Source organism: Biomphalaria glabrata, chromosome 18 (assembly GCF_947242115.1).
Source record: "Biomphalaria glabrata chromosome 18, xgBioGlab47.1, whole genome shotgun sequence".
Lineage (NCBI taxonomy): Eukaryota > Metazoa > Mollusca > Gastropoda > Planorbidae > Biomphalaria > Biomphalaria glabrata.
The window spans coordinates 11,068,198-11,082,323 of NC_074728.1; the positions used below are offsets into that span (position 1 = coordinate 11,068,198).

At 35.5% G+C, this 14,126-nt stretch overlaps 1 protein-coding gene across 2 annotated transcripts in view; it reads right to left on the bottom strand.

The window, feature by feature from the left end:
• Nucleotides 1–7,884, bottom strand: part of LOC106065322 (echinoderm microtubule-associated protein-like 2) — a 51,360-nt gene extending 43,476 nt beyond the window's left edge. The window contains exon 1 of one of the 2 annotated variants that reach the window (XM_056017814.1): nt 7,750–7,884. Coding sequence is in view for 1 of the 2 variants with exons in the window: in XM_056017813.1 (XP_055873788.1) it covers nt 1,066–1,083 (18 nt within the window). In the remaining variant the exon portion in view is untranslated. Of the gene's footprint in view, nt 1–1,065; nt 1,240–7,749 lie in introns of those variants that run through there. The other variant, XM_056017813.1, reaches the window with a different exon arrangement.
• Nucleotides 7,885–14,126: the final 6,242 nt, after the last annotated feature.

A 14,126-nucleotide genomic window follows, 5' to 3' on the forward strand; every position in this document is an offset into this window, starting at 1 on the left:
AGCTAAAAGCTAAACAAACATGAAATTACTTGACTGATTCAAACTAATTGATGCAATTACACTTAATATGAGCTTTCTATTTTTTTAAAGTATTTTTTTTATGTTTTTTGTTGTTCTATTGTCATCTTCTGCGCCTGTCTTCAGCAAGACATTTAGAGCCTCCAGTGTGTGTCTGACCACCTTCTAGAGAGCTCTTCAGCTATGTCGTCCAGAGACCCTCTAGCTAGAGAGCTCTCCAGTGTGTGTCTGACCACCTTCTAAAGAGCTCTTTAGCTATCTAGTAGACCTTCTAGAGAGCTCTCCATCTATCTCGTCCAGAGATCTTCTAGAGAGCTGCATGACTATGTATAATTATGCAAAATGTTAAAACTTGATCCGAGACTGGAAAGAGGAAGAAATAACGTTTTCAAAACGTATTAAGCGGAGACCATAGCTATGACAACCACAAAATAAGAAGCATTGTTTCCCTTTTTTCAATACCAAACAAAATAACTAATGACCAATAATTAATTACTTAATTGATTTTTTTTAATTGAATATGAATATGAATATGTATTGTATAATGTACAATGTATTTATATACATATATAATAAACAGTGGTTTTTGTAAAAGAAAAATAGGTGCCAGTGATTGAATGCCTAACGTTTAACTACTAATAAATTAATAATATACGTTAAATATCAAGAAAAGTAATAATTTTTCCCCATATTCAAAACGGTGCCGGTACGCCTTACCGGTGCGTACCGTCACAAAAAAGCCCTGTATATATATTTATAATATATAATATATATATATATATTCGTATTGTCGATGACAATGCATGAATTAATATAAAAATATACCAATTAATTTATCAATTAGTGATAATTAGATGTGTTAAATGTGAGAAAAAATGTTATAAGATTTAAAGATTATACATTTCTTTTCAAAGAAGCCCAAAAGATTGTAAGATTCAACAGGAAATGGCAGCCGGGGTATGAATGCATTAAACGCTTTATATAGATAGGTCTAATTTTTTTTTTTTACATTTATAATAAAATACTCCTTAAAAAATATTTGCTTACCTCAACCAATGAGATCATTCTATTGCAATACTTTATACCGTTATATGATACAGATTATATGTTGTTGTTTTTTAAATTGTTGCTTTTATCCAAAGATCATTGAAATACTTCAGTTTTAATCCCCACATTTAAACTTCATCTGTTGCTCCCAGTTCCACCTCCTTCACCAATGTCTGCAAGCTGTGTTGGCTCAAGACTTGCAACGGCAGGGTTTCCGTGTTTATAAGCTGTTCAAATGAGTTCTCCACCCTCCCCCCGCCTGCCCCTCCCCTCACGCTCTCGGCATTGTGTGTACTCTGGGGTGGGGGGGGGGATATTTTGTGTACAATCGATGTGAAAGTCAGTTTAATACAGTTCTTTTTTTTACGGTACAAGATCTGATTACTATGCCCGTCAATTTGAACAAATATGTGCTTGCTATTGTTTATATGTTGCGTCAATCTAAGGCAACTCATTAGAGGTGATTTTTATACTTCAAATTGCCTTTAATATGTGCAAATTCATTTTTATAGAGAAATGTGGCGGATGTCATCTTTTTTAGCTTTTTAGCTTTTTAGCTGATTTAGTTTATGCTGTCTGCCTGTCCTACTGTCACAGTTAGGTATCAAAAATGAATAGTTCTATTAAAAATCTGAGATCACCATTGCCTTTAACGATGTTTAAACTAATTTAGTAACAAAAGCTACTAGAAATCTTTTGAAAGCGAACCCTTCACATTATAAAAATCAAATATACATATTCTATGCTGATGCGTATAAACTAATTTTAATAAAGGATTTTAAAGGTAGTTGGTATTAATCATGAATTTTCCGAAAACAAACACAAACGTGTCATAAATATAATGTCAGTGTAACGTAGTTAATGAGTGCAACAGCATATTAGACTGCGACTTTATAAATCACAGAACTTAAATAACATTTGTAAAAAAAAAAAATATTTGACAAAAAATCTAAAACCGTTTGCATAAATGTGTTAAAAATATGGTTAATTTCCTTCTCCCTTTTCAAAACGCCTCCTGTGTTTGTTACTATTAATAGTGAATAGCTATAAAAATGGTGTATTTTTAGGAAAAAAATGCTTGCATAGTTAATTTTCAAAATTAAATTTTTCACTTTCAGAAAAGAAAAAAATTAGCCGTTGCATCAGAACTTTGAAAGGTCTAAATTATCATGATGTCGAATTTTCAATATCTTTTCTAGTTTACGAGATATAAACGGGACGGACGGACGGACATTCCACGCAAAACTAATAGCGTCTTTTCCTCTTTAGGGGGCCGCTAAAAATGATTAGCGGGTACGGATGCATAGGACACTTAACTAAAGTGATTTTTTTTTTTTGGAAACTTTGAATAACAGAGTGACGCTTTGCAAAACAATTAGATCAATTAGATAATCATTATATGAAATCAGGCCAGGTTCACATTTAGCTTCATCTTCACTTTCACCTTTCCCTTGGTCTGCTGGACCGTTGGTGCACCACACAGGATCTTCTCCGTCATTAGCATTTTGATAGAATTTCATTCTGATGTTCTTTCTGAAAATATTGAGACCTGCATTTTTACCTGCATGGGTGGACCACTTCGGGGGCCGATTCTAAGGTTGTGTTTCCACACAAACTGTTTTTGTAACCTTGTTTTAAATTTGATTAGCTCAACAAAGTTTACCTAGAATATACGAAGTATTCTTTACAAACAAAACTGACCTTTGCAACCAGGGCCGGTCTTAGGCCACTGCAACCTATGCGGCCGAAGTGGGCCCCGCACTTTCATAGGCCCGGCGCGATGCGAATTCTAGGTGTAAATTATTAAATTAAACCATTTTAACTTATTATTAAAGGGTTCCTAGAATTCTCCTGAAATTATAAAAGATAAGAAAAAGTCATGAAAATGTCCTGATATTATACAAATCTTCTGAACACTGATGCAAATATTAAAACAGACAAAATTGTCATTTCGATGTGTCATTTAATATGGAAAACGCCAATCCTACTCCAATTTAAAAAAAAGGCATTGTCAGCTTTCATTTAATAAAAATGTAATAATAAGCCGAATTTTAACCGAAACAAGAACTTCAAATACTTAATTTACTTCAATAGTCACTAGCATACAAATATAGATCTAAATCTATCTCGATAACAAACAACAAAAGCGATATTTTGCTATCGATAGTAAATCTAAAAGGCAGATCTGAATGTTTATCGGCTTTTTGTTGGAAAACTACTATCTACTGTAGATGGCTCTTAAATTTAATTTGACAGTGGTTTTGTATCTATTTAAGAATGAATAAAATGCAAAGATGAATTTATTTTCTAATACAAAATCTTAATTTTCACTTATTATCCTTATCACAACCCAAATTAGGCCCCGCGCTATCCGTTTCGCATAGGGCCCCGCAACCTGTAGGACCGGCCCTAATTGCAACCCTGTTTAAAGACCAGGATAGCTAACAGAACTGAACAAATGAAACATATTTTTGGTTTGTCATTCTAGTTTCATTCAACTTCGTTAATCTGCTCTTGCAAAAAAAAAATGTTGAAAAAATTTTAATCGGATCGTCTACATTTTTCTTCTTCGCAATAAATTATGTTCAACAAAACTCAAGACATTATAGCCGAAAAAGGGAGATAATATTGCTTGTTGTGGCTTTAAGGAATGCGAAGTTCTCATTTCAGTCTGTTCTTGCACGTGGACTTTCCACCGTCCCACACACCCACCCGCCATAGTTTAAAAAAACAAAACTAATTACACCCTCGTGAGATGACAAATAGTGAGGTCGATGGCATGCTCGGGTCGATAACTCGTATTAGTATCCATAACTCTGGACCCAGGAGCTAAAGAGAAGGACGAAGAAAAAAAGAATATAATTGAAGCAGACACAGTTGACAGTTTGGGCATTTAGTCACGCAAATGGTTTTTGTCTACCAAAGGTGAGGACACCACCCATCCATAATACAAGGCCAACAGTATCAAAGCTGAACTTTGATTGAACAAACGTTTTCTAAGCGCTATCGAATATTTGTCTAAAAAAAGTGAAATATCGACCAGTGATTTTGCTCGAACTGGTCAAGAGTAACATCGATTTCAGATAATCAATCGCCATATATTGGCAGTTGTTCGTGCATAACTTGATAACGAAAACACAAATGTTTTAAAGCTAACTTTACTTTTTTTGTTCCACCTCGTAGCATCGTTCGCTCAGATAGAAACATTCTTTTCAAAGTTGTAAGCTTTAAGCTTTGTTGTTATTGTTTTCAAGGGAATCAGATAACAATGTCCCCGAAACATTATTAACAAGAATGTCACAGAAACCTTAGAAAATCAAACTTATCACACTCTAACTGTAAACCTCGATTTAAGCTTAATAAACAAACTACCAAACAAACAAACAAAAATATTTCATTAAACTTACAATGCTTACCTTATATCAAAGTGAGATAATAAAATAATTTGTAACCCTGTTCTTTTTATTGATCCAATCCCCAAACATAAACCTAGTCCTCTTTGTAATACTAACTTTTAAATGAACAGTTTAATTGCTTTAAGGTAAATGTATTCCACAAACCAAACCATATTACTAATGCTCTATTTAACTTGACTAACTAACCTTATAACAAACCATGTAATTCGAACAACCAAAAAAAAAAAAAACACGTGACCTAACTCCATGAAAACAATCATGGTATTTAACTCGAATAAGCAAAACGTAGCACTTACGATTATTATAGGATTTAGTGCGACAAAAAGCTCGCTCCAAGCAATTTGGCTTCGAAAAACAAACAAGAACAATTAATATAATTTTATATTGAGCCTACTATTTAAGTAGTACCATGGTAGTACTACATGATTAGTTTATACAATGTTTTTTAAAATATTTTATTTCAAGGAATTTTTAAATATTGAATCAAACTACCACACACTCGGGACAGAAAGCGCACGCACACACACACACTCTCTCTCTCTCTCTCTCTCTCTCTCTCTCTCTCTCTCTCTCTCTCTCTCTCTCTCTCTCTCTCTCTCTCTCTTGCAACAATCTACCCTTCAAGCGTATTTGAAAAAGATTAAAGTATTTAGTGAAATATCTTTTTCATTTTTTTTAATAAAAAAAATCTAAGCCTACCAAAGGACCCTATCATATCTCTAAAGTCAACTTAATTAATAGATCTAGTAAACCTACTTAAGCCGAAACTAAAAGACACATCAATCAGTTTGCGTAGATAGGGATTTGGGGGCCCGGGATGCTTGACCTCTTTAGGGGCCCCTGCATTTTGACATTTGACATCATGACATGAGATAATGGCGTAATATATAATGTAAAAACAAATTTCGGACACTCATTTACGGGTCCCCCTAAAGTGGGGGCCCGGGGGGATTTACCAATTTGGACCCACCCTGCCTACGCTACTGACACCAATGTTTACCAGAACCTCTCCAAAAAAAGCCAACAATGTACCGCGTCAACAATGTCGTTTTATTTCAACTTTTTAAAACCGTATGCTATGAATGACCAATGACAAATGTGTTCTTCGATTTGTGTTCAGACTAATTATTGTCTTTTAATTGACTCTCCCAGCACCCGACATTTGGATATTTAATTTGAACTATCCAGTTGGAAGAGAAGACTTATAGAAAATAGGGATTTCTGGATGAAAAGCATGACATTTAGCATTACTCATCACCATCCTGTGCTTAGTGAATCAGAATTGTAGAAACATCTTCTGAATAGAGGTGTAAAAATAAAGTATTATCATTGCGTTAACTTAGAAGCTGCAGTTTTCAGTCACAAATTCGTAAAGCTTTGAATACTAGAAACGGTGGCCAGAGGCGTTGTGAGTAAAGCATGCGCCCTTTCCTATTTTCCATCAACATTACATAGAAATATAGGATGCGTGTGGCGCCTGGAGCATTATGACTCCCCCTTGCCCCTTCACTACGCCTCTGACAGTGGCGTGCCTAAGTAATTATAAATGGAAATTAGGTAGGGTAAAAGCATGTATATGGTGGACTGGGAGATGTTTACCTACCCCATTGGACCTACTCCCAAATAGTCATCAGATGAGGTATACTTTGTAGTAAAGTTTTTGCCTTAAAAAAATGACCATTTCTATTTCCCACTTCCCTCCCCTTTCTCGTGTATCTTTTGCGTGTAAGCAAGTAGAGATCAGAAATTTAAAAAAAAATGATATTGAATTGATTGTTCAATTTGCCGGTTTAAAAAATTGTTGTTTATTTCATGACATCAGCCTAGCCATTTCTAACTGCCTGTTAAGTCATATGGCGTGTCGCTGAAGGACACATGACCTAAGAGTAATAGAATAGAGTAATCATCTTCTTTTTTTTTTTTCGAAGTAACGTCTGTGTAAGATAAGATAAGATAAGATAAGAGTGTACAAAATATCGGACGTTGTAAACCTGTACCACCTGTCCAGAAAAAAATTAGTTTTGAGACTGCTATTGATTTGAGATTTTAAATAAGGAGTTTTGGTAAACGTGACAAGCCATAGTCTCTGTATATCTGCTATTTCAAGAATCAACCAAAGGTGTGCAATACGTTGTTATCAGTGCATCTACAACAAAGAAATATCCTTGCACCTTAGTGAAAGAATGAATCCATATCCTAAGAGAGCTCTGCGCTCCACGGACTCATCAAAGCTGCTAGATGTGCCAATAAGTTTCACATACCAAGTTTCTCCCTCAAAAGCTACAGTTTGAGCTTCGTTCCAGTGCATGGACCAAAAGGTTTGGAACTCGCTCCCAACTCAGACAAACCACATGCTACACTCATTCAAGAAGAACAATACCTACCTACAGAAATTGTTTTCGATTTGCTTGTTATTTAAACATTGTTGTTTTTTTTTTTGTTGTTTTTTTACAAAGCTTCTATCAACTCTGGTCAAAAGATTGTACACGTTATATCTCCAACACTCAATCTCGGATCAAGCCAAAATTATGCACAATTATTTATTTTACCTGACATAGGCTGACAACACAAGAATAATTTTTTTTAATTAACTAATTAGTTAATTAACTACTGATAATTTAATTATTTTGTGAGGTATCTCGAACAAGAAAAGAAATTGTGCTTGACTGAAGTGGTGATATAAGCTTAATCAGTCCCCTTTATAGGTCGCCGCTCTAAATCGGAACAAACAATATATAACTATACATCTTCTCTATTCATAAGTACCTTACTAGCTGAGTGGTTAGCACGTCGGCCTGAGGGAGGCGTGATCCACGATTTCGTTCCCCCTCCTTTTTTTTTGTGTAAATGCTTTTAAAGACCAATTACTGCAAAATCTACCCAGATAGCCCCTCCCCCTTTTTTTCGCCAACTGGTCCAGATAGGATCACAGCGTGTTGAGAAAACTTGAAGCATGAAATAGCGCTAAACAAAAACAATTGGTCAAACATTATTAATCACACAGATTTATTGTTGTTGGTCTAGATCTATTACAAATTTAAACAAACACATTGATACAATTACACTTTGTATAAGTGTAAGCTTTTTTTTTTATAGTATTGTAAATGCTTTTCTTATTTCTGATTTGTTCTCGTCGACGTTGTAAGTGGAACATTGTATTTTTATTATTATAATTAAATATTATTATCGTTAACGGTAAGTTGAAAGATGCTAGTCTAACAACCGTCTTTTATTCTCCTAAAAAAATAAAAAATCTTAATTAGCTTACCTAAGAATTCGAAGAAAAAAAGAAGTATCCAATCTTCTCCAAAACATAAACTTTAGTATTAGTCCATACACTGTTTGAGATAGACGTCGTAATCAAGACACGTCCACTAATCCCATCACAACGCTATTTAAGTGCGGCAATGGAGTTATCTTTTCCTTGCAACTAATAAGAACTGGGTGTTTAATTAGTTTAATTGCATTCTCTTGTATCCGGATGTTGGAACTCTTGGACAGAGTGAACAAACCTAATCGGGCAAGGAAACAGAAAAAAAAAAAGTCTAGTTGAGAGCTACTTTCATTGATTGGATACAAAGTGTCTAAAAATCTGGCCGACGGTCACCTCTCATAATGTGTCATAACATTCTGATAGGTTCTGTTTAAAGCAGTGGTTCCCAAACATTTTCCTTAACGGAACACTTCGTCTATTCTGAGTATTTAGCAGAAAACTTTGCTTATTTTTTAGAGAGATTAATTCACGTGGTGACCTACTAGTTCATTATCCCAGTAGTTTGTGGAATACCTAGTCAGGCCTCGCGGAACACTAAGGTAGAAACCGCAGTGTTTTAGGTTTCTTATTCGCAATTTCGACCCAGTATGTTTTGTTTTTAATGTAAAAAATTAAACTTTTTTGGGGGGTTATATGAAGTCAACTTTGACTGAATGCGTGTATTTTGTAAAGAAATATATCAAAACAAACTGAAATCTAGTTATAGCTGGGCCTATATTATTTTGTGTGTTAAGGGTGGAGGTGAAAAAAAAGGTGAATAGGATTCCTGGGTGAAAGAGCGTAACTACACCAGAGTGATAATAAATTAAAAGTAATTTGAACAAAAGCAACATTCGTAATAGATCTAGACCAAGAACAATACATATGAGGTATTAGTCATATGTTACCGATTGTTTTGGTTTAGGGCTATTTCATGCTTTTATCTTTCTCAATAGTCTATGACCCTATCACTTATCTTGACCAGTTGGGAAAATGGGGGGGGGGGGGGAGGAGAAAGTGATATCAAGATGGATTTTTATCGTAATTGGTTTTAAATGCATTTTTTTTTAAGTTAAAGTGCCTGAATTCTCGAGCACTTAAGCCTCCTCAAGCCAAGCCAACACTAACCACTGTGCCAGCGAATCGCTTAAGAAAAAAGAAGGTATTATAGTTATCTATAGTAAGCGACGACTTACAAAGCGGCGACCTACAAAGTATAAAAGGGGCTAAACTTAGCTTATTATACCACTAAATCAATCAAAATAATTAATTACCAATAGTTCATTAGCTAATTGGTTAATTTTGCTTTATGGACACTTGTTTTGTCAGGTTAAAGAAATAATTGAACAAAATTTCAGATGCATCCAAAATTAGTGTCGGCAAAATAACGTATACAAACTTTTTACCTGACAGACAGACAGAGAAAATTGATATAAGCTTTGTAAAAATACGTTTTAGAAAACGACAATACCTAATTTACACAACTTATAGAGCGATTGTTTTGTTCTTAATAGTTAATGAATGTTAGAGTTAATTTGAAAAGGGGCATGTACAAATTTACTAGACTTTATACTATTCTAATGATAGCCTTTAGATCTAGACTTAGAAGACGATGTGCAAAATGTTCCTGAACATTCATTTAGTAAACTCTTGAATCAATAATGCATAGACTTAAATATATTATATCTAGACTGGAAATCGGAAACAAATCCGTGATTGATGGATTCACAGACCTATATATAGAGAGATTTTTATGTAAGTAACTCTTTATCAAGTTCAAAGGGAAGTCGCCCCAACATGCGCCCCAATCAATCTTTTCTGTCTTAGAAAAGTAATGATCTTTAGTTTTCAAAGTTTAGAAATAATGCAAAATCATTTCTCGGATTTTTCTTTACAATGAGCTATTAATCACAGAACTATATATCCAAGCAAATATTTGAAGAAAAAAAAAAGCCCAATGTTTCAAAAATCCTAGATCGAAATAATTCATGTCTGTCGATTTTAATCATCTAATGTAGGCTACATTTAAATAGATTGATTACCTAGATCTTTATAGATTATTATCTAAACGTTGCAAAATAATAATTATGAGACGAGAGTACTGTTATTTTTGTGTCCCAGCACTCAAACCACTTTTCCATTTCTGTTTTTTAAATTATAGCCAGGACATGATGAAAACTTACAGCCTGTTCAGTTGGTGCAATTTGCCCTCCATGGTGGGCCAAGGAGTCTGCAATAGCGTTGCCAGTGTTTAAAGTTTCAACTTCATCCGAGATTGGGAAGTTGGAAGAATGTCGTTTACAAGATTCCACCCATACAGACAGAGTGAGTTGATATAATAATTACAATGATACTCATAAACTGAACTGAATTTTCGCTGATCGAAGACTATTGTTTGACTTTGAGGATTTATTCCGGTCTAATTTGTTTTGAAACGAATGACTAGGCTATGACGGTTAGTTTGTTCTTGTCTCATTTTAACGCTGCCCTGTTTATCTCTATATGACACAATCAGTGGCCTAATTAACTTATAAAGCGTGTTAAAAAAAATGTAGGCCGCAAAAAAAAACGTGACTTTCCTAGAGTTTGTAAAAAAAAATAGAAAATATAAATGGGAAGTAATTATGAAAATAGTTTGTCTTGCAATAAATTTAGATAACGTCCCTTGAATTTGACACTTTAAATTTCATGTAAATTAAACATAGTAATAAATACTAAAGACAGAAGTGTTGCTAGCCACGTGTGGACATCCAACTTTACCTCACTGTGTATTTACTTTCAGTGTATTCCCTTGAGCTTTTCATTTAAAAAAACAACCAGGCAATATAGTCATGGCCTAACCACATTGGAGTTGGGTCTGAAGACGTTACAGATGATGTTCAAATACAACCTGTCACTCAAGGATCTGTAGACCTCTAGAAAAGCGGTTCTCAACCTTTTAAGCTCGGCGACCCCTTTTTACTATCACCCACTATGCCGCGACACCCCCCCCCCATAACATACACAGCAATAGAAGAATACACTAAATACAATCCATATTTTCGATGGTCTTAGGCGACCCCTGACACATCGTCAATCGACCCCTCAAGGGGTCGCGACCCACTGGTTGAGAACCCTGCTCTAGAATCAGCCAAAGTAAAGTCGTCAAAGTTTTCAAAGGTTTGGTTCTTCCGGAGAATACCAAAAGTCGATAAAGTTCTGAGAAAGTTCTGAGAAAGTTCTGAGAAAGTGTAATGTATTGCTCGTCACAAAAAAATCCTTATTTAGCTCCCCTGCTTACTCTTCTCCACAAGATCAAGTCCAACATCTGCATTGAAATCTAACGATAGATTCAACGAGTGGTGGAGGATAATGCCGAAAACTGAAAACCAAGAGACGGCAGAATCCACAATCAGTCATCGCTTGGAGGGAATTTGAAGTTTGTCTGCGAATATGAAACAGTATTGACAGCAAGGCTCAACATTTAATTCAACAAGCGGGGACAAAAGTGGACATACTCTAGAAGACAATCTTGGAAATCATTCATTTTCTCCGAAGGCAGAATCTAACATTCCGTTGGCATTATAAACGAGTTGAAGAATAATTGAAGTTACAAAATCCAGGCAAATTCTTGGAATTTAGTGAAACTACTATCCAAGTACTATCAACAGTGAAATTACTGTCCAAGTACTATCAACAGTGAAATAACTATCCAAGTATTATCAACAGTGAAATTACTGTCCAAGTATTATCAACAGTAAAATTACTGTCCAAGTATTATCAACAGTAAAATTAATGTTCAAGTACTATCAACATTGAAATTACTGTCCAAGTACTATCAACAGGGAAATTACTGTCCAAGTATTATCAACAGGGAAATTACTGTCCAAGTACTATCAACAGGGAAATTACTGTCCAAGTACTATCAACATTGAAATTACTGTCCAAGTATTATCAACAGTGAAATTACTGTCCAAGTATTATCAACAGTGAAATTACTGTCCAAGTACTATCAACAGTAAAATTAATGTTCAGGTACTATCAACATTGAAATTACTGTCCAAGTACTATCAACAGGGAAATTACTGTCCAAGTACTATTAACAGTGAAATTACTATACAAGTACTATCAACAGTGAAATTACTATACAAGTACTATCAACATTTTCAAAGGTTATACATTGACACAGTGATGCCCAAAGTTCGGCCCGCGGGCCATAACCGGGCCGCGATGTGGTTCCATTAGGCCCGCCGAAACATCGACACAAAAGTAGATAATCCTCCCCCTTTAAAATAGTTGTAAATGTATGTTTACCTTCGTTAGGGCCCTCACTTTTTCTGTGATGGATTAATACATGACCTTTAACGAGTGGGCGATTATGAGTTTATGAAGTGGAACTCTGATTGTAGAATCTACCAGGAAAAGGGAATGGATCTTTTTTTGTGGAACTTGATAATAAGCCAACATATTTGTTTTGTAAAGAAAGTCTGGCTGTTTTGAACAAAAAAAAAACAACAACAACATGTATAGCGGCATTGTAAAACAAATAGGAGGGCCTTCTTGGTTTGAGCCGCGTCTAAAAGATTGGTTAAACTACGCCTAGAGATTGGAGGACCGATGAGAATATTTACCGAAAAGAGACATGAAAATAAGTTGGTAATAAAGTTAGCTAAAATGTTGCTCATATTTTTTAAGTAGAGAAATGAAACCATTTTAAGACGCGTAAAAAATGATAGACTTTAACTATCCCATTAATTAATTTAAGTACTAGATTCAATAGTTTCAAATAGTTTCAGGTGAATTTTGATTTCATTTTTCGTACCTTTTTGTTGATGTGGCCCGAGACACGCGTTAAAATGTTAAAATGGCCGCATGTCAAATTAGGTTGAGCATCACTGCATGATTGACAAGTAAAGTTGAAATTTCTTTTTCTCCATTTGAAGCAGGCAGAATTTCATGCCTAACTTGGGATTTTGTTTTCCTGTCTACATGGATAAAACGAATTTCGTCAGGAGCGAAAAATGCCTTCTTCTGTTTTCTCACAGCTGCTTCATAAACCTCTGAACTTCTGAAACCAGAACCTGCTGAGCTTTTTTGTTTTATATTAAAAAAAATGGTTAGATGATTTAGTCCCAAAATAATTATCTTGGTTCCCATATTACTGACATGTCAGGTAAGTGAAACACACGCTAGCGAGGTTTCTTTAGACTAATGTTTATCAAGAATTACTGGTGGTCAACGCTGACAAATTTACGACTGACAAAGTTTGGCCATTTTGTCCGTTGGACACGAGCTAGCAAGCACGTCAGAGTTATTTGTGATATCTTTTTGTCTTATTGCTTTTTAGCGTATTAGCAATACTTTAACAAAGAATACACGTTGTTTTGAAGAAAAAAAAGAGTCTTTTCGCAGTTTTATTTCTATTTTTATGGCATTATGAGGAGCTACCCCACAGGGCATCATATACTCCAGCTACCGCACAGGGCATCATATACTCCAGCTACGCCACAGGGCATCATATACTCCAGCTACCCCACAGGGCATCATATACTCCAGCTACCCCACAGGGCATCATATACTCCAGCTACCGCACAGGGCATCATATACTCCAGCTACCCCACAGGGCATCATATACTCCAGCTACGCCACAGGGCATCATATACTCCAGCTACCGCACAGGGCATCATATACTCCAGCTACGCCACAGGGCATCATATACTCCAGCTACCGCACAGGGCATCATATACTCCAGCTACGCCACAGGGCATCATATACTCCAGCTACGCCACAGGGCATCATATACTCCAGCTACGCCACAGGGCATCATATACTCCAGCTACCGCACAGGGCATCATATACTCCAGCTACGCCACAGGGCATCATATACTCCAGCTACCGCACAGGGCATCATATACTCCAGCTACCCCACAGGGCATCATATACTCCAGCTACGCCACAGGGCATCATATACTCCAGCTACCGCACAGGGCATCATATACTCCAGCTACCGCACAGGGCATCATATACTCCAGCTACGTCACTGATAAAAAATTGAGTGAAAAAAAAAATTAAACAGCTGTTATTATGCCGGACCTAACTTTTACGTTGTTTAGTCAGATTTTTTTATACGTCCTTTTTTTTTTGTGTGCTCCCACCACTAAGAATGACTTTTAAAAGTAATTCATGTCTTACAATATGACCAAATAAATTCAGCTTTCAGTTTCTTTCCAGTATTATGAGTATTGTCTGTTGGAGTGTTGACTTGTAAAAGTGCTAACTCATTTGTCTTCTTTTCCTGGTAGGCTTATATGATATCCAGCAACTGTATCAATTATTCAAGTGAAAAAATATTATTGGTAAATAAATATATTTATGTATATCTATGCTTACATAGGAAAGAAGAAAAAAAATAG